Raw genomic sequence first — 22,693 nt, 5'->3', positions numbered from 1 at the left:
TAAAGTAGTGGGTGGGGGGGAAACTAAGCTCCAGCAATAGACTTGTTTCAGGAACATTTCTGAACACAGTGAGCTGGGGTAACAGGTGGATTTACTGGCTGAAATAAAAGGGAAGGAAGGAAAGTTCTAGCCCATGCTGTGAAACCACACAGAGATTAAGAAAGTCATTTGTTTTAATGTTTGGTCCTCAGTCATCTCAGTGTAGCTCTTCACAAAGGAAAAACACGGGCTCAGCCTCACAAGTGTGGGGTTGAAGCCTCGGTTGGGGGAAGAGGAACAGCGGCCCAGAGTGCTAAAGAGCTACGACCACACCCAGGTGTCCTGCCTTCCTCATAAAGTGCTTGAACGGAGCTGCTGGGCCTTGGAGGACCGGCCTGGTCTCCCAGGGGGCTGGAGATGGAAGATTCTGAGGAAAGCCGGCCCTGGAGAAGGCCCCCGGCCCTGCAGCCATAGTCGCGTCACTGGCCTTGGGCCAGAGCTCACCCCAGTGATGCTAAATTGAAGGAGCAGCAGAGGTGACCCAGCTGCCACTGTGCAGGGTGGTTTACTACACAAACCCTACTCAGAGAACATGGGAGCAGCTGGACAACCCTGCAGTACTTGTGGAGACTTGACTCAGAATCTGGAACTTCCTCTGGGGTGATATGGCAGCCTTTCCTCCTTCCTCGCTGTGCTCTGATGAGGGCCGTGGAGAGCCCAGGTGAGGGGCGGGCATCACTGGTCCATCTGATTGCCAAGACCCTGCAAAGAACAACATGCCTGTCATCAGTTGATGCGCTTATGGATATGTGTGCACCCACCAGTTGCTGCCTACAGGTAAGCCTGGACCATCAGGGGCAAAGGAGGGTCAGGCACTTTCCTTGAGGACATCTGGATGACCCTTCACAACTGAAAGTACTCAGGTAAATCCTAGAGGTACCCAGCCTTTCTTGCTCTACAAGTCAAATTTAAGTAGAGTGTGGACACAGATTTCGTCATGCTACATTCTCATAACTAACCTGTGCTTAGTCGCTCAGTTGACTCTTTCCAACCCCATGAACTGTAGCCCGCCAGGCTCCTCTGTCCATGGGGATTCTCCAGGCAAGAATATTGGAGTGGGTTGCCATGCCCTCCTCCAGGGGAGCTTCCCAACCCAGGGATTGAACCCAGGGATCGAACCCAGGTCTCCTGCATCGCAAGTGGATTCTTTACCAGCTAAGCTACCAGGCAAGCTCTAACTAGCCTGAGATGTCACTGTTTAAAATGAGGCTAGATTTTAAAGGGTGAGTCCATCTGAAGACAAGTATGAAGCAAATGTTAGTACAGATGGTCCAGAAATGGAGTGGATGATGAGAGTGGTGTGTGACTGCCTGGGTGGACAATACACCTAAATGTACTGGGTTCTCACCACTGGTACAAGAGGCAGGTGAGGTCAGGCGCTTTGGCCTTCCTGCCTGCTGGGAGTTCAGGAGGCGGCCTACCTGCTCATAATCTTCCACATATTTATATTTCTTCTCGCGGTAGTAGTATCTCTTCTTCATGCAGTAGAGGACTATGACGTCACACAGCACTGTCGCCTGAATGTAGCACAGGGCGAGAAAGAATGAGCCAAGCTGCTGTGGTCTCTGCTTCCCATGACGCCTGGGGTCCTCCAAGGAAAGGAAAGGCTCCCCCCATCTCTTGGGGGAAATGATTAGGCCCCAAGGGACATAGTCTTAAAGAATGGCAGGTAGAGAGAGCAGGATAGGGAAAGGGAAACAAGCCTGGAGGGCTGAGACTAGAAACAAGTCTGGGGTGGAGGGGAAGAACCAGGGTGGCAGTGGAGGGTCTCAACTTGCGGTGCTAGCCACTGCTGGGAGGGCTGCAACCCTGGGGCAGGGTGGGGGCGGGGATGAGTAACTGGAAAGTCTAAATGAACCACTCACCACCCCTAAGAGCGCCAAGCCAGAGCCAATGTTGATCATGGTGGGGATGATGTCAAATTTCCCAGCCTGTTAGTGATAGGAGAAAAAGAAAAAGTTGTGATGGGGGCAGAGAGTGGGCCCTCTGCTCCCCGGCCAGCCCAGAAGAAGACTAGTGGGCTCTGAACAAGGGGAACCAGTGGCCAGGCTACCTTTCCAAACACGATGATGTCAAAGCGGATGCCATAGGCTTTGATGAGCGTGCGGCGCTCAGCACCGTTCGGGTCGCTGTAGTACTTGGCAAACCTGCGGAGAGAAGGCCAGGTTACAGCGCCAAGGTACAGGTGGCCTGAGACAGCATCTGGATCCTGGTAAGGGATGTCAGACTGAACTGCTGAGGCCCTGGTGGAGTTGGCACTGGCTAAGGATTCACTCATGCCTGCCTGCTGTATAGACCACACTCTAGCCCCTCAAGGCCTTTCCTGGCTAATGTGAGCCATGTGGGAGAAGGGCTGGCCTGTTGAGGAGGAGGGCGCCTGGGCCCACAGTGCAGAATGCCTGGAATGCAGGCAGAAGGGCACACAAAGAGATCCCCCCTCTGTCATCACTGTCACCTGCTATCACTTAAAACCAGAACTTCCTCCTCTGAAAGTCTTTCCTGACACTGCTGAGCCCCCTGCCTCTCTGAGTAAGGAGACCTTGGCCATAATAAAAGGTGGCCAGGCAACAGCAATCATGAAGACTGCTTTGTCAGTGGGGGAGGCTGAGCATCAGCATTGGACCTTTTTTTTTTAATTAAAGAACCTTTGACCCATCAGTAGGAAGAGTAGATAAACAAAATGTGGTATGTCCACACAATGGAGTATTATTTAGCCATAAAAAGAGAGGTACTGATAAATGTTACAACATGGATGAACCTGGAAAAAAATGATGCTAAGTGAAAGAAGCCAGTCACAGAAGGCCATCTATTATATGAGTCCATTCCTATGAAATTCAAGAATCAGTAAATTAGGTAGATTACTGGTTGCCAGGGGCTGAGGTAGATGGAAGGATAGAGAGGTGAAAGCTTAAGAGCCTGGAGTTTCTTTCTGAGGTGATGAAAATATACTAAAATTGCAGTAATCATTGCACAACTCTGAATATGAATATGCTTAAAAAATCATCTGAATTCTACTTTAAATGGGTGAACTGTGTAGAATATGAACTATATCTCAATAAAGCCATTTAAAAAGAACAAGAGAGGGACCGTTGTGAGGAGAACCATTGAGACTTTTACCATTTGCTGCCCATGTTACACAGGGGATCCACCAGGAGCCTAAGCTGTGGCCTGAGATCTGTCTGGCCCCCAACTTCCATGCCATGGTCCAGGCCTGGGGAACTCAGGTGGGACTAATGCTGACGGGGGTCCTTGTGAGGACTTCTCTCTGTTCTGGGGTTCCAGCCCAAGCTGGAGGTTTTTCCACAGTGGTTTCTACAAGAACTGTGTAACCACAGAGATAGAACAGTACAAATCAGACTCCCTTACTAGGAAAAAATGTAAGTATCTTCCCTTCTAATCAGTGAACCAGATGGTTCAAAAGGACAGCAGATCCTGCGTGCACTTGATTCCACACATCACCACTAGGCTTCTCTGATAGCTCAGTTGGTAAAGAATCCACCTGCAATGCAGGGGACCCCGGTTAGATTCCTGGGTCGGGAAGATCAGCTGGAGAAGGGATAGGCTACCCACTCCAGTGTTCTTGGGCTTCCCTTGTGGCTCAGCTGGTAAAGAATCTACCCGCAATCGGGAGACCTGGGTTCTATCACTGGGTTGGGAAGATCCTCTGGAGAAGGGAAAGGCTACCCACTCCAGTGTTCTGGCCTAGAGAAGTCCCTGGACTTTCTAGTCCATGGGTTGCAAAGAGTCGGACAGGATTGAGCGACTTTCACGTCACTTCACTTCATCACCACTAGAGGGCGATAAGTGCAGCACAAGAGCACCACTCTTCATTCTTGCTGGAGAATTTCACAGAGGAGCCCGGTGGGCTATACGGTCCATAGGGTCACGAAGAGTCGGACATGACTGAAGCGACTTAGCACACAACAGCACAGCCTGCTCAGGTGCTCCTTCCTGGTGCTTGGTTTTGGTGTGGAAAACGCAACAAAGACTGCATGAAAATGTACGTGGTACAGATTTCATTGGGTCAAGGAAGTGACAACTGTCAGCCAAAAAGTGACTGGTCCCTCAGCCCTCGCCTCAGATTACCAGCTGCACTGGTTTGAATACTGTCAACCAAGTTCATGTCTACCCAGAACCTGTGAGTGGGACCTTACTTAGAAATAGGGTCTTTGCAGATGTAATCACAGTTAAGATGTCATACTGGATTGGGGTGGACCCCAAATCCGATATGACTGGTGTCCTTATAAAAGAGAGACGAAGGAAACACAGGGACGCAGACACAGAAAGGAGGCGGTCATGGGGTGACAGAGGCAGAGACTGGAGCGATGCATGAAGCCAGGGACCACCAAGGGTTGTCAGGAGCCATCAGAAGCAGGAAGAGGCCAGGAGATATGCTGGCCTATATATACAGGAGCCTGGCCTGCAGATACACTGATCTGGGGCTTCTGTTCTCCAGAACTGTGAGAAGATAGAGTCCTGCCATTTGGAGCCACCCAGTTTGTGGTCATTTGTTAGGGCAGTCCTGTGGGAATGCACAGCACTTCCCACACGGGTGTACCAGCAAAGGCCTTTCCTGAGACTAAAACCTGTATCCCCTGCTCCTTGGAGATTCTAGGGGCCAGATCACCTAAGAAGCCAATTCACAAGTCAGGCCCCAGAGGCCCTTGGACTGGAGGACCACAGACTCAGCCACTACTCAGAATTAGTGGCACGGTCCTGGCGGAGGCTGGTCTGAGAAAGCTAAAGCAGGCAGACTCTCCTGGAGGCAAGAAAAGGAAGGGGGGCTCTCATGGGTTGGAATGCCACGGACTCGAGGCCCTGCTTGGAACACCCTCCCTGGCGCATGCCTCCCCTCCTGCCCTTGGTCTTGGGTGGGCGTGGAGGCCCCACTGGGGAGTGATCCAGTTGCCATCGCCCCTAACACGTGAGGCATGGGGCCCAAGCTCACACCCACCTGAAGTTGTAGCCTGGGGATACGTTGTGGTCCACGTCCCGGGTGTCCAGGCGGCGGAAGGAATACCTGGGCAGGCAGAGGGAGGCGGCCCTGTCCAAGTTGCAGTCCCACTTGATCTGGATGCCCATGATGCCTCCCTGTGGGGTGCGAGCAGAGCCCATTCTACAAGGTGATATGTCAAAGGCTGTGCTAGAACAGCCTGGACTAGGACTTCCCTGGTGGTTCACTGGCTAAGACTCTGCACTCCCAAAGCCAGGGGCCTAGGTTTAATCCCTGATCAGAGAACTAGATCCCACATGCTGCAACTAAACACCCTGCATGAGGCAGCTAAGGACCCTGCATGCCACAGTGTAGATCCCATGCACTGCAACTAAGACCATGTGTGCATGCTAAGCCGCTTCAGTCGTGTCCGACTCTTTGAGACCCCATGGACTATAGCCCGCCAGGCTACTCTGTCCATGAGATTCTCCAGGCAAGAATATGGGAGTGGGTTGCTATGCCCTCCTCCAGGGGATCTTCCCCACTCAGGGATCAAACCCGGGTCTCCCACACTGCAGGTGCATTCTTTACCAGCTGAGCCACCAGGGAAGCCATAACTAAGACCTGGTACAGCCAAATAAATAAATACATAATTTTTTTAAAAAGAAAAGCCAAGACCTGCACCCACCTCAATGGCTATGTCCTGGAAGCTGTGCCCTGCGCTCTCCACGATTGTGCCAAGTCGGAATATGGGGCAGAAGGGATCTGTTTTCGCATCATAAATGCACGTTTTGAGGTAGGCGGTGGTGATGTTGGGAAGGATATTCCTCCTAAAGTCAGGAGGAAGCAGAAAATAGGAGCGAGGAAAACCTCAAAGAGCCAGAAGTTTCTCCAAGACATTGGTGAACTCACACGGCTGGTCGCCACTTACTTGCTGAAGTTAAATTTGGGATACCAGATGTTGTTCTTAATCAAAAGAGTGAAGTTTTCTGCAGCCTTTAAAAAAGCAGGCCTGAAAAAAATTATAACATATTGTTAATAAAAGTACAAACATATGTACACTCCTAATATACCTAGGTAATATTTTTAAGCAGCAGACACACCTGTGTCTTACAATATCACTTTGCCAAAAAAAGTAAAACGGTTCTCATGGCTGTTTTTTTTTTTTGCTACTCTCCTCCGCATAAACACTAGGTCAAGAGGGGAGACAGTAAACCAAGGTCTCTGGTTTCTTCCAAGAACAGAAGGGCAGGGCCTTTTCCTTGAGGCCATGGGAATTTAAGAACCTGAGGAATAGCTCCCACACGGGTGGGAGGGGCAGGGTCTCCTGGCCTCCCTAGCAATCACTCTTCCGGCAGGTGCTGGGTTTCAGGGCTTGCCTCAGGTGTTCGCAGCAGATCTGGTTTAACAAGTGAAAGCAAAGGTGAATTCACCTAGAGGCTGGAGACAGCATGTGGCACGTGACTGCGCTGCACCACCTCTTCTCGGAAGTGCCACGTCGCTCCTGCTGACAGTAGGAGCAGAATCTGTCCCGGGGTGGGGGGCGGGTACACTGCCTTAGAGCATTTCTACAGAGGGATGTGGAACTGTGAACTGACCCCTTGGTGGAGGAGGCCCCCGACCCAGGTCGAATTTTTTTTTTGGCTGCACCACCTGGCATGCAGGATCTTAGTTCCCCGACCAGGGATTGAACCCATGCCCCCTGCAACGTAAGTGCAGAATCTTAACCACTGGACCACCAGAGAAGTCCCTCAACTCACTTTTTTTTTTTAATTGACCTTCATTTTGAAATAAAACTTTCCATCATGACTATAAAAAAAATGTCATTTGCCACAAGTCAGAGGTCATTGTTCAAATAAACACAACTCAGTCAGAACAATGTCATTACAAATTGTGGTTCCCATTTTTGTTGTGTGCTGAGCCTGGGGCTTGTTCTTGGTGAGAAATGGAAATCGGTGAGGGATACAGACTCCAGACAAGCACCTCCTCCTTGACATCAGCTCAGGGCTGAATAAGAGTGAAGATGGGAATCCCTTTCTCTCCGTGTGACTCAGTGTTATTTCATGTTATCAGTAAACCCTTAAAAACCATCCTACACTGATGTGATCTATAACAGCGCTGTGCAGTGAAAATATACTGTGAGATACGAAGTGTTAGTCACTCAGTTCTGTCTGACTCTGCAACCCCATGGACTGTAGTCCGTGCCACACTCCTCTGTCCATGGAATCCTCCAGGCAAGAATACTGGAGTGGGGTGGGTGCCATTCCCTTCTCTAGGGGATCTTCCCAACCCAGGGATCAAGACACAAACTGTGTTGTAATTTAAGTTTCCTGATAGTCACATTAAAAAGTAACAAGTGAAATGAACTTTGCTATAATAACTCAGTATGTCTAAAATAATATTCCAACATGTAAACAACAAAGAATATTATTAATGAGATACTGTGATTTAGTTGCTAAGTTGTGTCTGACTCTTGTGACCCCATGGACGGTACCCCACCAGGCTCCTCTGTCCCCTGGATTTCCCAGGCAAGAACACTGGAATGGGTTGCCATTTCCTTCTCTAGGGGATCTTCCTGACCCAAGGATGTAACCAACATTTCCTGCAGCAGGTGGATTCTTTACTGCTGAGCTATCAGGGAAGCCCTAATCAGATATTACATATCCTTTTCTTAAATAATTTAAGTCTTCAGAATCTGGAGTATATTTTACCCTGAGAGCTCATTTTGGACTCAGCTGCGTTTCTTCCTTCCTTTCTTTCTTTCCTAGTCATGCAGCATGTTAATTTCCTGGCCCTGGATGGAACCCATGCCCCCTGCATTGATAGCGTGGAGTCTTAACCACTGACCCACCAGGTAAGTCCCCCAGGCTGCATTTCAAGTGCTCGTAGCCACACATGGCCACCAGCTTCATAAGGTCCTTTCCAGCCCCAGAATGCTAGGATTTCTTGTCTTGTGGAATTCCCTTCCCTAGCCGGAGCTGCTGCCCTCAGCAACCTGCAGACCTCAACACTGTCTTGTGTTGCGACACACCCAGGATGAGGTTCACCTGGTTACCTGCTCCCCTGGGCTTATCTAGGCCTCAGTCTGAATTCTGAGTAACGAAGGCCTCCAGGTTGCTAGCAATTCCAGAGTCTAAGAGCGTTACCTCTAACTCCACCCACTCACAGCACAGACGATCACAGTTGGGCTGTGTTACTCAATGTTACTTGAGGCAACCTTGAACCTGCTCTAGTTTATCAAACAAACATCCATGGACATTAATAATCTTCCTGCCCAGCATCTGCTCCCCTTTTTTTTGGTAACAGAACTCCATGCTTCCTTTAGAATCCACTCAGCCTGTGTCATCTGGGTGGCTCTGACTTCACCTCTAACCAGGAAGGCCTGTGACCCAGGCCCAAGTCATAAGCAAAATCCATTCCCCAACCACAGGAATGGGCTGGATGGGTTGACAGATGTGGCTGAAGATGTAAAGATGGACAGAACTAGATTCTCTATGAGTTTCCCAGGTGGCGGAGTGGTAAAGAATCTGCCTGCCAATGCAGGAGACTCAAGAGACACAGGTTTGATCCCTAGGTTGGGAAGATCCCTGAGAGGAAGGCATGGCAACCCACCCCAGTATTCTTGCCTGGAGACCCCTCATGGACAGAGTTGCCGGGCGGGCTACAGTCCATAGGGTTGCAAAGAGTCAGACATGACTGAGCACACACAGAATCTCTATAGACAGCTGGGCAGGGAGTCCTGGGATATGTCATGGGTCCTGGGAATGAAGTCAACATGGAAGAAAGCAGAGCCAAGAGGTTAAGACTCGGATGCTGTCCCCTGAGGCCCAGATCTAGCCATGCTGGGATCTCTGTGGTTAGTTGAACAATAAACTGCCCCCACTGTGAATGCATGTGTGTGAGCATGCACGTGTGTGTGTGTGTGTGTGTGCACATACCCGCTTAAGGCCCTGAGAACTGTCAGTTACTTGCAACTGACAGATTCCTAACGTAGAAATAAGTCATCTGCACTCTTATCATGGGTGATAAACACCGTGGCCCATCCGCCACTGATGGTTGAGAACCGTCAGCCCAGGGAAGCCTGCCAGCACAGGCTGACACGGACAGCACAAACCCTAATTCCCAGTTGCCTCCCTCAAGCCCGAGACCCAGCCTTGAGGACACTTGCGTTCCTTGAGTAGGACTCACTTTGGCAATTCTGAGTCGCTCTCCACCGGGCACCAGGCTGCCACCTCGCATGTCTTCAAGGTCCCATTGAATGACACGCACCTCCCTGTCGCGACTCCTACAGGGGAGAGGGGCACCCAGGTCTGTGGGGGTCTTCTACTTTCTACTTTGTGAGTCAGAGTGGAAGCTCTGCCATGCATCCTATGCAGTCAGTCTCAAGCTATTCCGATCCTGGGATCTACACTGTCCAGAGATTCAAACTGGAGGAAAAGATCTGCTGAGACCTAGCCACATCTCTGTTTTGCCGATCGCAGGGTGATGCCGAGCCACAGGACAGGGCAAGACCTGGAATGGTTTCTGGGGTGCAAAGGACAGAGATGAATTTCGAGAGGGTCCTGGGACCCCCATCTGGGTCATGTGAAGGCACTGGGGGAGTCGGGGGATTCCTCCATCCCGGAGATCTCCCTCCGAGAGGGCCCCTCCCCCACCCCGGGGAGGCAGTCTGGTTGGGGGCTGCCCTCCCCAGCCGAAGCGTCTCCTGTGGGGTCACGGTCACAGATTCATACCGCTGCTGTGAGTGCCTGCAGAGCCGGCAGTGCAGTTGGCGTCAGTTTCACACACAGTGGTCTCATCCGGGATCTGGAGGAGGAAGAACCCGTGAGAACAGGTTTCACACAGCCTGGCCCCACCTACCGTGGGACAGGCATACGGAGGGGGGTATGAGGCCCAGGGTCTTCTCCAAGAAGCCCCCTACCTCAGGACAGAGGCCTTGCGTCTGGTTCATGGTGATGATCATGTTGGTCATGATGAAGACAGAGTTTTCCTCCTGCAGAGCGGGTAGAAGGGAGACAGTGCTGCGTGTGACATTCCGGGGAGCCAGGCAGAGCCACAAGGAGGGTGGGACATCCCTTTATTACGACAGTACCTTTCACTTCTCCCACATGCCGCACCAGAAATAGTTAAACACTGATCTTAGGGTCTCCCATTCTCGCCGATGAGAGTTTATAACCGACTGGAAACAGGGACTCAAACACCTGCACGTGTGTTCACAGCAGCAGCATTTACAATAGGCCAAAGGTGGAAATAACTGCATCTATCAAGGGGTGAATGGATAATTAAATTGTCTAAGGGGTGAATGGATAAACAAACTGTAGTCCACACCTGCAATGGAATACGACTCAGCCATACAAAGGAGCAAAGCACTGACATGGCTACAAGGTGGATGAACTTCAAAACATGACGCTGAGTCCAAGACATCAGATAACAAAAGGCCACGGAGTGTGTGAGCCCATCGATATGAAATGTACAGAAGAGGCAAATCCAGAGATAGCAAGTAGATTGGTGGTTGTGAGGGGCTGAAGGGGGGGAAGGTGGACGAGGAGGTGATAGCTTAATGAGTGTGGGGTTTTCTTTCAGACTGATAAAAATGTTCTGGAGCTAGATTGAGGTGGTGTTGCACATCCCTGTGAATGTGCTAAATGCCACTGAATTTGTCATTCTTAACTGGTTAATAATGTGATACATGAATTTCACCTCCATTAAAAAAAAAAAAAAACATGTCTACACCCTGAAATGGCTCCTTAATAAAGCTTGACTTGTTGAGGGGAAAGAGCCAAGAAGTACCCGGAATATCCTCTGCCAACTGGACTACCTCAGAGGCCCAGAAACACGAGAGCTCAAAGGTCTCAAGTTTGGCTGGTTCTCTTTCTTAACAGGAACTAAAGTAAATACATCAAACATACTATACAGAAGAGCCAATCAGGGTTAGCCACTCACACTTCTCCCTTAGAGAAGGTTCTGTTTTCTCCTCCCAAGTATGAAAGTGCCCAGCGGTTGATCTGAAGTTTCTGGCCAACAGTTCACTTGGGGATGAGATTGGAGAACTGCTAACAGTGACCTCCTACTACATGGAATAAAAGACAAAGGTCCTGCAAATTATAGCTGGACCTTCCACAACGGCCACTGGTACTCTAAAATGAAATGCACTGAGCAGGTCACACTTTCAGGAAAAACAGTCAGCGCAGGGAGCCATCAGGGAAACTCAGGGACGAAAGAGCTTCCAGATGTCTCCACCCCCAGGTCTGACAAGGCGACGGAAGCTCTGGGAACAGTTGGCATCTTTCAAGGACAGGCCTGGAGCAAAGCATGTTAGGAGCGGAGGAAATGGCCGGAGGGGGAGGCATGATGATGCGGCAGGAGGCCCGGGTCAGGTGCCCTGTCAGACTCCCGTGTTCCATACATAGACACACTGCTCGCTCGGTGTTTACAGAAGGCTGCTCCCACATTGCTCCTGAGTTAGACCTGAACAAGTCAGTGAGATTTACGTTTTGTTTCCTATTTCTTATCTCTTTTAAGTTTAGAGAAATTTCAGTCTGGAGGTGAGCTGAGTAGATGTGGTGCAAACAGATATTTGTGTTCCCTCTTTGGAGAAGCAGAAGGGTATTGTGAGAGCTCATGAGGAGAGCCCTGCAGAACTCGTGGCCCCCAGCCGTGATCCGAGATGGAAGGCGAAGTTGCTGTGTGTTCCCTTCCACTGAGGGTCACAAGCAGGGTGCTGTTCCCTTCTGCGAGTCCAGTAAACAGGCTGAGTGTGATATTCCTAGAACCTGCCATGATGAGGCTATGGCTTTGCAGGAAGCAGAGGTCTCTCTGTTGGGACAGGTGCATGCCTACAGGACCAGCTTCCTCCAATAAACTATAAAGCCTCTGTTCCATTTGACCTTAATGGCTCCATTAGCTCTGACTTCTCTCTGGGCATCCCACTAGACCCTTTCCTTGAGAAGGCAGAAAGAAAATGAACACACTTGAAGAGTTTCTAAAGTCCTTGCTCGGAGCCAAGAGTTGGCAGCTTATCTGCACCTGGCCAGCCCAGTCACCTGAGCATGGGGCCATCTGAAAAGATATGTGGGGACTGGCTATGGATCACAGTCATATCATGGTTAAAGAGAGTCAATATTTAACTTGGAGCTTGTGGATTAACAGACGGAAGACTACGATGCTGTGTCAGCTTCTTCCCTTCCCTTTGCTCCTGATGGAATCCCAAGTGGGTAGGTCTGTTTCCTTCTTGTTTGGCTTTGGGTCGCTAATGGCTGGGCCTTCCCAGGTGACTCAGTGATAAAGAATCTGCCTGCAATGCAAGAGATGTGGGTTCGATCCCTGGGTAGGGAAGATCCCTTGGAAAAGGCATGGCAACACACTCTAGAATTCTTGCCTGGGAAATCACATGGACAGAGGAGCCTGGTGGGCTACAGTCCATGGGGTCGCAAAAGAGTCAGACACAACTCTGCGACTCAACAATAACTCTAATGACTGAAAAGATTTACCTTGCAGGTTTACAACAATAAAGTTAAATCATAAAATGTGGAAAGGTGAAAGTTTCACCTGCACTTTTCCCAGGATTTTTTCACTTTTCAGGGCCTGAGACAGACCAAGATGTCCATATGAAAGCTTCCTCTGTTTAACCCAGCCATGTTTTAGGGCTGAAGAAACACAGCTGACTGAATATTGCCTACTAGACCCTAAGCCAAAAAGAGGCCTGTCTACACTGCTTTCTTGGACTAGAACAATCAGTATGGGCACTGGTGATGTTAGCACTCTGGGCATGCCAATCACCAGTCAGGTGGGCAAAGTCGAAGGGAAAGCAGTAAACTAGAGGCCTGAGCTTTAAAAGACAGAGTCACAGTGAAAGGCTTACCTGAGCTGGAATCACGTAATCAGCTACATCCCAGATCCGGAGTCCAAGTTTAGAGGTGTTGGTCATGGTGACGCCCTTGGCTTTTGCAGTAACTGAGCTGACCACAGAGTCTGTTTCCTGGTAACCCTTTTCCCACACAAACACCCACCTATAAAATAAAACAGGTCTCTTAAATTGCAAATATGGAGAGCCTACTGGACAGTGAGTTGCTAAGTCAGAAACAGATGGTTTCACAGCAGTCACTATGTAAATAAATATTACCTCATCCTGTGACTGATAACACAATTAGATAACTGAGAAGTGTTCACTCTCTTTTTGAAGGAAGATTACCTTTGATCACATTTGGAAAAGAGACCACAATTTCACCAAGAGGAACTGAATCAGGAAGTTAAGAGATGGTATTTTTCTTTTTCTTTTTTCCCCAAATCCCCTAAATTCAGATCCTGAGTCAGATTTGATCACAGCAAGACATATAAAAGCAAAGCATTTTCTGCTTAAAAAAATCCTCATAACGGAGGCAGATGACCCTCCACAGGAACCCTATAAAGCTACATTGCCCAGGAACTTCCTTGGTGGCCCAGTGGTTAAAAATCCACCTGTTAACACAAGGGACATGGGTTCAATCCCTTGTCAGGGTAGATTCCACATGCCTCGGGGCAACTAAGCCTGTGCAACACAACTACTGAGCCAGTGCTCTATAGCCCAAGCTCCACAGCAAGAGAAGCCATCACAATGAGAAGCCTGGGCTCGGCAGCGCAGAGCAGCCCCCACTTGCTGCAACTAGACAAAGCCCGTGTGCAGCAGTGAAGACCCAATGCAGCCCAAAATAAATTGATTTTTTAAAAAAGCTGCAATGTCCAACAGAAATACAACACAAGTCATATATGTAATTTAAACATTTCTAGTAGCGATGTTAAAAAGAAACAGGTAAAATTAATTTTAATGATATATTTTATGTAACTCAATATGTTCAATATATCTTAACATTATCAATATAAGATCTGTTAATATGACATTTAACTTTTTTTTCATACTATGTCCTTGAAATCTGGTGTGCATTTTACAGTGACAGCACATTTCGATTCGGAGCAGGAATACTTCAAATGTTCAGCAGCCTCATGGGACTTCTGGCTACCATACAGTACAAGTGCTGATGCACTGTATGTAGTCTAGAACTTTAAGATACTCCAATGTAGGTGTAAACGGATCCTCCTACGAGCAGCAAAAGCCAAAAGGAAAAAGCTGCATGACAATTCCTGATTTCAAAGGTCTAACCTAGTACTGTGAGTTTAGTTAACCCATTAGTGGTGGTGGTTTAGTCACTAAGTTGTGTCCGACTCTTGAGACCCTATGGACTGTAGCCCGCCAGGCTCCTCTCTCCATGGGATTTTCCAGGCAAGAATACTGAAGTGGATTGCCATTTTCTTCTCCAGGGCATCTTCCCGACCCAGGAATCAAACCCAGGTCTCCTGCATTGCAGGCAGATTCTTTACCGATTGAGCTATGAGGGAAGCCCAACTCATTAGGTTTCAAAATTTAAGGGTGCATCCCAATTACTGGAGGGACAAGGAGTTGGTTGTTAATGATACTTAATGTGACTTAATGAATCCAAACCTGGGGGTTGGCCAGGTGGTTGTGATGTAGACTCCATACCTGGAAAGCCATTTTACTGAACACTGTCAGTACCTACTGCTGCTGTGCCGATGGATGGTAGAGGCCAAACCTGCCAGATCATGTGGATTCTTTCGGGTAGTGTTAACAGATTCCAAGCCCCAACCCAGTGGAGAGGAGCAGGTTCCTATTACCTTTAAACAATTCCTCAGATGAGTCTCTCATGATCAGATTTGATCAGATAGGTTTGGGAAATACTAAAACACTGGTTCGGAGAAGGCAATGGCACCCCACTCTAGTACTCTTGCCTGGAAAATCCCATGGACGGAGGAGCCTGGTAGGCTTCAGTCCATGGGGTCACTAAGAGTCGGGGACACAACTGAGCGACTTCACTTTCACTTTTCACTTTCATGCATTGGAGGAGATGGCAACCCACTCCAGTGTTCTTGCCTGGAGAATCCCAGGGACGGCAGAGCCTGGTGGGCTGCCGTCTATGGGGTTGCACAGAGTTGGACACGACTGAAGCGACTTAGCAGCAGCAGCAGCAGCAAGATACTGGTTCCTAAACTTGACTGCACATCAGAATCACCTGGGGAGATGGTCATACTCTACAGCACTTCAATCAGAAGGTCTGGGTCTGAGAGCCAGCAATCAGTATATTTTAAAGATCCCAAAATGGCTCTATGTGCAGTTTGGGGAACACTGTACTAGGCCTTTTAACAAAACAAACAAAAAATGAAGCAGCAGATAACATCTGTCAGCTCAGCACCTGTAGACACTCCAGGTGGACCATGAAAACAGGTCCAGTTGGTAAATTAATTTCCACCTCCTGGCTAGAGTTTTATTATAGTGTAATGGGTACATCAGTTAAAGTTAAGCACTCAGTAAGGACTTATGGTGGCAGGACAGGTAAGCAAGGAGGGCAGCATGGCGAATGATGAGGTTAGGGCTGGTGCCTATATCAAAGACTCCAACAACCCCACAAAACGAAGGAACTGAACTTTAAGTGATTTTTCAAAGTGTGACCTGTTATCTTGGGTTACCACATGATGCTCAAAGGAAAGGATAGGAAGCCACAGACCCCAAAGGAACCATGTGAAAATCCCAAAACTTGGTTTCTGTCAGCACACCATCAGAATGGGAAGTGAAGAGCAAAGAGTGAGAAGTTTAGGGAGAAGCCCTCACAGCCCCAGTCAAAGGCTATCGGGGAGCAAGTCAGAAGGGCAAGAAGCAGGAATGGCGAGGATGAAGGTCTAGCTAGGCTTTGCCTTCAAGACACAACATCAAAGCACCTCCGGACCCAGACCCGGGACAGAGCCGGTCCCCCTCGAGGCTGGGGGTGGAACGGAATAGATGGAGGATTCGGGGAGTGGGGTATGTCACAGGCTTCGGGTCGCTGTCCCCAGGACCCCACCTGGAGGGCGCTCGCGGGGCTCAGCCGAGGACCTAGGCCAGGATGAGCAGGTGCGCCGTGCGGGCCTTCGGGCCACGCCCTGACCCCAGGACCCCCGCGGGGTGGACGCCCGCGGCCGCGCTCACCCGATGACGTAGACCAGGATGAGCAGCTGCACCGTGCGGTTCATGAGCCCCACTTTACGGCTGCGGATGAGCACGATGCGCGGCGTGTCGTACTCGAACAGGAAGGCCCCCAGCACCGCGCAGCAGCCCGCCATGGCGCCGCCGCAGCGCCTCCCGGCTCTGCTCTCTAGGCCCGGTGGCCGGCCCCGCCGCCGCGTCCCTGCCCGGGAGCCCCGCCCGGAACCGCCGTTCGCAGAGCGCAGGGCCCGGAAGAAGGCGGCGCTGGCCCTGGGGGGACGGGGCCGGGCGGAAGGCGTGACCTCCCCCGCGGGTACGAGTGCCCTGCCGCCTCAGGAGGGCCGGAGGATGAGCGACCTTCTCAGGGGGAATGAGCCCGGGGGCTGAGGTGACCTCCTCTTTGGGAATGAATGATCCCTGAGGAGAGGGGCGAGGGAATAATGGAGCGAGCGACATCCTTCAAGGGGGATGAACTCTACGGGGACGAATGACCCAAAGAGGAGGTCCAGGGAGGACCAGTGAAGCTCAGGGGAGAGAGAGCCCTCAAAGAGAGAGTGACCTCCCCCTTGGGAACAAGGTACCCTGCCCGCCTCCCCCCTCCCACCTTAGACGGGCAATGCGCGACCCCCGTGGGATGCCTAGAAGTGACTGCAGGCGGAGGGGAGGGAGGCTAAGGATGGGGGCAGCTTAGGAGAAAGAGTAGTCCGACTGGAAGTCCAAACTCATGCAGGCTCCGGGGCGGGGCGGGGTGTGGGGGCAGCGGCCGCCTATTGCCGGGGGGGTGGTGGGGGGGTTAGTTGCTCAGTCCTGTAGGACTCTATGCGACCCCATGGACGGTAGCCCGCCAGGCTTCTCTGTTTATGCAATTCTGGAGTGAGTAGTCATTCCTTTTTCTATCTTCCCCACCCAGGGACCCAGAGATCGAACCCCAGTCTTCTGCATTGCAGGCGGACTCTTTACCACCTGAGCCACCAGGGGGAAAAGCCTATTGGTACCCCAGGAGCTCTTGGCTGTTGGAGAAGGAAATGACAACCCACTCCAGTATTCTTGCCTGGAGAATCCCAGGGAAGGAGGAGCCTGGTGAGCTGCCGTCTATGGGGTCGCAGAGTCGGACACGACTGAAGCGACTTAGCGGCAGCAGCAGTAGCTCTTGGCTGGAGCCACAAACGCTGTAAAATACCCGTCCCCAAACTGAAGGCAGGCACATCCCTACTCCAATCCGGATGCTTCCTTAGTTGCAGGACAGAGGAGGAAGCAGCCTGAGCCTGGTGAGGGGTTTCTGTGACCATCCTTTGAACTGAGAAAGTTTTATCACAACTTTAGGGAGAATTGGAAAATAGAGGGAAAGTGGAGGGAACACCCACAGTTGCACCACTTGAACATAATTTTCCACGTGTGTTCATTCCCTTCAGGTATGTTTTCATAAGTATGTTTTATATTTAGTTTCATTGATTCGTTCAACAAGTGTTAATAAACACCTTCCATATACCAGGCACTGTCTAGTGAACAGAACAAACCCAAACATCCTACCCTTATGGAGTATATATTCTAGCAGATAGTTGTATATAGTTTGTAAGCATAGTCATTAATAGTGATTCCCAGTTCCTGATTCACACTTCATTTTCCATGTTACCGCAGACTTGTCATTATAAGTCTATGGATTGTTTCCTGTTAGGGATAATTTCCCTAACTGCTCTCATCTGATTGCTTCTAGTTTGTGGATCCTGTGCATAATCTTTGACACACCATTTTAGTTCTTTTCCTGGAAGTGAGAGTCCTAAGCCACATCGCCTTGTTTTTCCAAATATAAGAAGGTGAATAATAAAATTTGAGGAAGACAGTATGTGCCTCTGGAGATGGACTTGTCATGTTAGAGGGATGAATAGAGCTGCCATCTCCCTCAGTCCAGAATGGCCCCAGGAAAAGGTGGTAACAGTTTAAATGGGATTTTATTCATTTTTTGACAGATATTTACTGAGTGCCTGTTGTATGTTGGACAGTGTTCTAGGCATAGGAGGGGAACAGACAGATGAAGTCTCTGCTGAAATGGAACTTTGCTGTTGGGGTGGAGGTGGGGCTTAAATTTTACGCAGAAAAGGAAAACTGAGTCACTCAGTTCTCATTGGAAAGAGACTTCAAAATACTTTTCCTTAAAAGTCAAACACATTTCCAGCTCTCATTAATACTTATTTCATAGTAATGATGGTCCCCACCTTACAGCTCTGAAATTTAAATGTTTGATTGTGTTCTGAAACAATACTCAGTTAAGAGAAATGTAGAAATAAAAAGTTTTTGTGAGTGCCTAGTTGATAGTGTACCCCTAGGTCCAACCAGAGAAGCTGATCCTGAAAAATAATGGGGACAAGAAAATTATTTCATTTACACACTTGCCATTAAGAAACAGCTTTCTTAAGGCATAATTGACATACAATAAACTGCATATATTTAAAGTATACAATTTTATAAGTTTGACATATGTGCACACCCATGAAACCATCACCACAATTAAGATAGTGAATATCCAATGTGATAGCCAGAGTAATTTTAGTGTATAAAGTGAAAGTGACTGCAGATGACAGTTGGGACTTTTCGCATATGTCTTAATCACATTGAGTTCCATATTGTGTGCCTGAGTGTAGTCAGTTATTGAGCAACTTTAGGAATTTTTCTTGAAAAGATTTTAGTAAAGATAACTCAATAAGGAAAGGATAGTCTTTCCAACAAATGGTGCTGGAACAACTGGATATCTACATACAAATGATGAATTTGTACCCCTACCTCTTACCATCTATGAGAATTAACTCATAATAGATCAAAGACCTAAATATAAAAGTTAAAACTATGAATCATGTGAAAACATAGTTGTAAATCTTTGTGACCTTGAATTGGACAGTGTTTTTTTTATGATACCTGCAGTACAGCTGACAAAAAGAAAAAAGATAAATTGACTTCATCAAAATTTAAAACTTTTGTGCATCAAAGGACACTACTGAAAAAAGACAACCCACATAATAGGGAAAACCATATATCTGATAAGGGTCTAGAATCTTACATAAGAGTTCTCTAACTCATAACTCATCTGTAAAATGACGATAAAAAATGGGCAAAAGGTTTGAATAGCCATTTCTACAAAGACAATACACAAATGGCAGTAAGGATATGAAAAGATGTTCAGTATCACTGGTCACTAGGGAAGTACAAATTAAAATTACAGTGAGGTGCCACTTCATCCTACTAGCATGGCTATAATCAAACCAATTGACAATCAAAAAGATGAGGCTGGAGAAAATTGGGATATTCATATCCTACTGGTGGGAAAGTAAAATGGTGCCTCTGCTTTAGAAAAACAGTTTGGCAATTTCTCAATACGTTGAACAAATTACCATATGACCTAGCATTTCTACTTCTAGGTATATACCCAAGAAAATGAAAAGATATGTTCATGTAAAAACTCATGCATAAATGTTCATAGTAGCATTATTTGTAAGCTCCAAAAAGGGTAATTAACCTAAATGTCCATCAACTGATGAATGGATAAATAAAATGTGGTCCATCCATATAATAAAATCTTCAGCCATAAAAAGAAATGAAACGCTGATATATACTACCATGTGCATGAACCTTGAAAACGATGCTAAGTGAAAGAAGCCAAGTACAAAAGGCCACAAATTGTATGGTTCTGTTTTTATGAAATGTCCAAAATAGGCAAATCCATAGAGACAGAAAGTTGATCTGTAGTTGCCTAGAACTAGGGAAACAATAATCAGGAGTGACTGCTGCTGAGTTTGAGGTTCCCATTTGGGATCATAAAAACGGTCTGAAAAATAGGTAATGGGGATAGTTGCAGAAATCTTGTGAATCTTTTAAAAGTCATTGAAGGAAAAGGAAATGGCAACCCACTCCAGTATTGTTGCCTGGAAAAATCCATGGACAGAGGAGTCTGGCGGGCTGAAGTCCATGGGATTACATGACTGAGCATGTGTGCACGAGGGTGGAGGGAGATGGGTTGGTAGCAATAAACTGGTAGAACTAAAAAAAAAAAAAAAAAAAGCTGCCCAGAGAGACTTCCCTGGTGATCCAGTGGTTAAGAGTCTGCCTTGCAATGCAGCAGGGACGTGGGTTCCATCCGTGGTGGGAGAACTAAGATCCCACATGCCTCAGAGCAACTAAACCCAAGTGCTGCAACTACTGAGCCCATGCACCACAATTAGAGAATTCTTGCATCACAAGGGAAGATCCCACATGATGCAGCAAATATCCCTCATGCCACAATTAAGACCTGATTCAGCCAAATAAATAAATTTTTTTTAAAAGCTAAAAAAAAATAAAATAAAATAAAAGTCATTGAATTACACATTTTTAAAAAGGTGACTTTTATGGTATGTGTGTGTGTGTGCTCAGTTGTGTCCAACTCTGCGACCCCATGGCCTGTAGCCAGCCCGGCTCCTCTGTCCATGGGAGACAGGCAAGAATATTAAAGTGGGTTGCCGTTTTCTACTCCAGGGGATCTCCCAGACCTAGGGATCGAACCTGCATCTCCTGCATCAGCAGGTGGATTCTTTACTGCTGAGCCACCAGGGAAGCCCTTTATGGTATGTGAAGTATATCAAGTTAAAAAAAAGAAGAAAGAAAGACACAGGGAGTAGACAATCAAAGACCTAAAAAAAAGTACCCACCACATAATGGGGCTCATGTTCTTTCCTAATAGAGGAGCACCTTAGGCCCTCATATGGAGCTAATTCTTATTTTAGAATCTTAAATTCCAGCAGTCTGGATTATCCGATTCCTTTGTTGGGCGTTAAGCCAGTTTATCACAGCATTCATCCTCTAAAAACTGCCCTTCCTCACCAAGGTGGCCCCAGCAGCCATTTTTTATACTACACGACCTTATCAACTGCCACAGGGGAACTTAACTCAAAAGGGCCAGTCTAGTTTCTCCCCTCTAGATTGGCACTGGGAGAGAGGTAGCTCTTGGTTCTCTGCAAGTGAGTTGATGTAACCTCAGGGTTTGTAGAGTCAGAAGCCAAGAAAAGGAGTTTACAGAACCAAAAGAAAGAAACAGGCAGGCAAAGGGAGCAGAGGTGAGGATACTAAGAAACTTGCCTCTTTGGTTTCTGCTGAGTTTCCACTTCCTGGTTCTACATCCTTGGTTCTTTTTTGCCCTCAAGGTACCCCCATAAGTTTGTAATAACTGTTTGTTTTTTTCTTAAGCTAGTAAACTTTTAAAAGTTGTGGTTGGAAAGGCTTTGGCCATGGCACTAGGTACCAAGAGATGAAAAGTGTACTGTCACTGGTAATGTGGGTGTTAAATGTTTGTATGAATGCAGCATCTTAGAGGTGGGAGGCACTGCTTGAGGCCACCAGTGCTAAGAGCAGCAATAAATTAATTAATAGCCCATAAAAAGAAATAAGTTCCTATAAAAAGCAGAGCCAGGAACTCCAAAAACCTTATCTGTCTGGGATCATTTAGTTGAGAGGCCAGCAGTAGCTGACTGTGGTGCATGTTAGGGCATTTTATTGCATGGTCATTACAGTGGCCTTGAGCTGCAAAAGGTCAGCCAGATAAAGCTGTATCTTTTATTCAGGAGTATCTTCAATGAAAAAAAATTTAAATTACTGTTCAGGCATTTATAGATGCAAGATTCATTTATCTGGCACCATAGACATTGTAAAATATGTCATTGTATAACATAATGACAGATGCATGAGCTCTACATGTATAATTATATATCTCCAGAAACAGCACATTCCCTAAATAAAGAACAAGTTGGTAGCAAAAGTGAGGAATAAGTTACTTTATAATTTTACTGTTGCTTTTCCCATGGAGTCGTTGAGGCTGAAGGCTTTGTGGAACAGAGCAGAAGAAAAAACCCTGACTCTTATCTAACAGGCCATGTGTTGATCATATCTGCTAGATCACTGGATCACAACCCTATCAGACTCAACATCCTTTTAAGAAGAAATATTTTCTAATACCCCATTAGGAGGCTTGAAAGAAATTAATATGAAATATGATTGGCCTACACTCATATATATATGTGTGTGCATTGTGCATGTATATACATATACACGACCCTGTGCACTGTAGCCCACCAGGCTCCTCCGTCCATAGGATTCTCCAGGCAAGAATACTGGAGTGGGTTGCCATTTCCTTCTCCAGGGGATCTTCCCGACCCAGGGATCGAAGCCAGGTCTCCTGCATTGCAGGCAGACGCTTTAACCTCTGAGCCACCAGGGAAGCCCATGTATATGCATAAACATTTAGTTTACATTTTCATAATGATTAACATTGAGCTTTTCACGTGCTTATTGGCCATTTGTACATCTTTGGAGAAACGTCTGTTCAGATCCTTTGCCCATTTTGTATTTGGGTTATGTGTTTAATTTGTAAGTGTTCTTTATATATTGTAGTTTCAGTTCCTTATCAGGTGTATGATCAGTGGGTGGGAGGAGTTACAACTTATCGAAATGGAAGAAGTGAAAAGTATATTCTTGTTGATGAGCTGGACCTGTTTTTGAAACTGTATCTTGAAACTCAGCACATTTGGTTTCTTGGAAGCGAAATGATATCAGAGACCACATCCTTTGAATAGAGGATGGATAGGGGAAAAAGCTGTGAATATAAGAGGTGATGGAACAGTTGTGAGGTCAACTTGTGGGGATTGTATCTGACATTGCTGGAAACAAAGGTATTCGGGAGTGGATACAATGTG

The 22,693-nt window shown here is 47.6% G+C and overlaps 2 protein-coding genes across 7 annotated transcripts in view; one reads left to right on the top strand and one right to left on the bottom strand.

The window, feature by feature from the left end:
* Nucleotides 1–155: 155 nt before the first annotated feature.
* P2RX4 (purinergic receptor P2X 4) lies at nucleotides 156–16,209 on the bottom strand. 3 transcript variants are annotated; one of them, XM_020882572.2, is made up of 12 exons: nucleotides 15,984–16,209; nucleotides 12,834–12,981; nucleotides 9,894–9,965; nucleotides 9,706–9,778; nucleotides 9,161–9,257; nucleotides 5,904–5,984; nucleotides 5,661–5,802; nucleotides 4,994–5,130; nucleotides 2,093–2,186; nucleotides 1,905–1,970; nucleotides 1,461–1,556; nucleotides 156–741 (listed from the first exon to the last, which is right to left on the bottom strand). In XM_020882572.2, the coding sequence occupies exons 1-12, from the start codon at nucleotides 16,115–16,117 to the stop codon at nucleotides 715–717; spliced, it is 1,167 nt and encodes a 388-aa protein (XP_020738231.1). In that variant the 5' UTR covers nucleotides 16,118–16,209; the 3' UTR covers nucleotides 156–714. The 3 variants fall into 3 exon arrangements, with proteins under 3 accessions (XP_020738231.1, XP_020738232.1, XP_070331319.1); XM_020882573.2 differs by lacking the exon at nucleotides 15,984–16,209 and adding an exon at nucleotides 15,859–15,949; XM_070475218.1 differs by lacking the exon at nucleotides 9,894–9,965.
* Nucleotides 16,210–16,218: 9 nt separating this feature from the next.
* The window catches only part of IFT81 (intraflagellar transport 81), a 219,202-nt gene continuing 212,727 nt past the window's right edge, over nucleotides 16,219–22,693 (top strand). For 2 of the 4 annotated variants that reach the window (XM_070475214.1, XM_020882549.2), the window contains exons 1-2: nucleotides 16,311–16,557; nucleotides 17,304–17,392. The gene's annotated coding sequence lies outside the window, so the exon portion shown is untranslated. The other 2 variants (XM_070475213.1, XM_070475212.1) reach the window with 2 other exon arrangements.

This window comes from Odocoileus virginianus, chromosome 12 (genome assembly GCF_023699985.2).
Source record: "Odocoileus virginianus isolate 20LAN1187 ecotype Illinois chromosome 12, Ovbor_1.2, whole genome shotgun sequence".
Classification (NCBI taxonomy): Eukaryota; Metazoa; Chordata; class Mammalia; order Artiodactyla; family Cervidae; genus Odocoileus; species Odocoileus virginianus.
The sequence above is the reverse complement of the archived record's forward strand: the minus strand, read 5'-3'. Positions and strand labels throughout refer to the sequence as shown.

What these genes read in the sequence shown, in the direction of transcription:
- P2RX4 (XM_020882572.2), bottom strand. Translation starts at nt 16,117, where the DNA reads ATGGCGGGCTGCTGCGCGGTGCTGGGGGCCTTCCTGTTCGAGTACGAC. An exon ending in ATCCTGGTCTACGTCATCGG is followed by an intron (nt 12,982 to 15,983) that starts GTGAGCGCGGCC and finishes TTTATTTTATAG; the next exon opens with GTGGGTGTTTGTGTGGGAAA. An exon ending in CGCAAGGCCTCTGTCCTGAG is followed by an intron (nt 9,779 to 9,893) that starts GTAGGGGGCTTC and finishes TTCCTCCTCCAG; the next exon opens with ATCCCGGATGAGACCACTGT.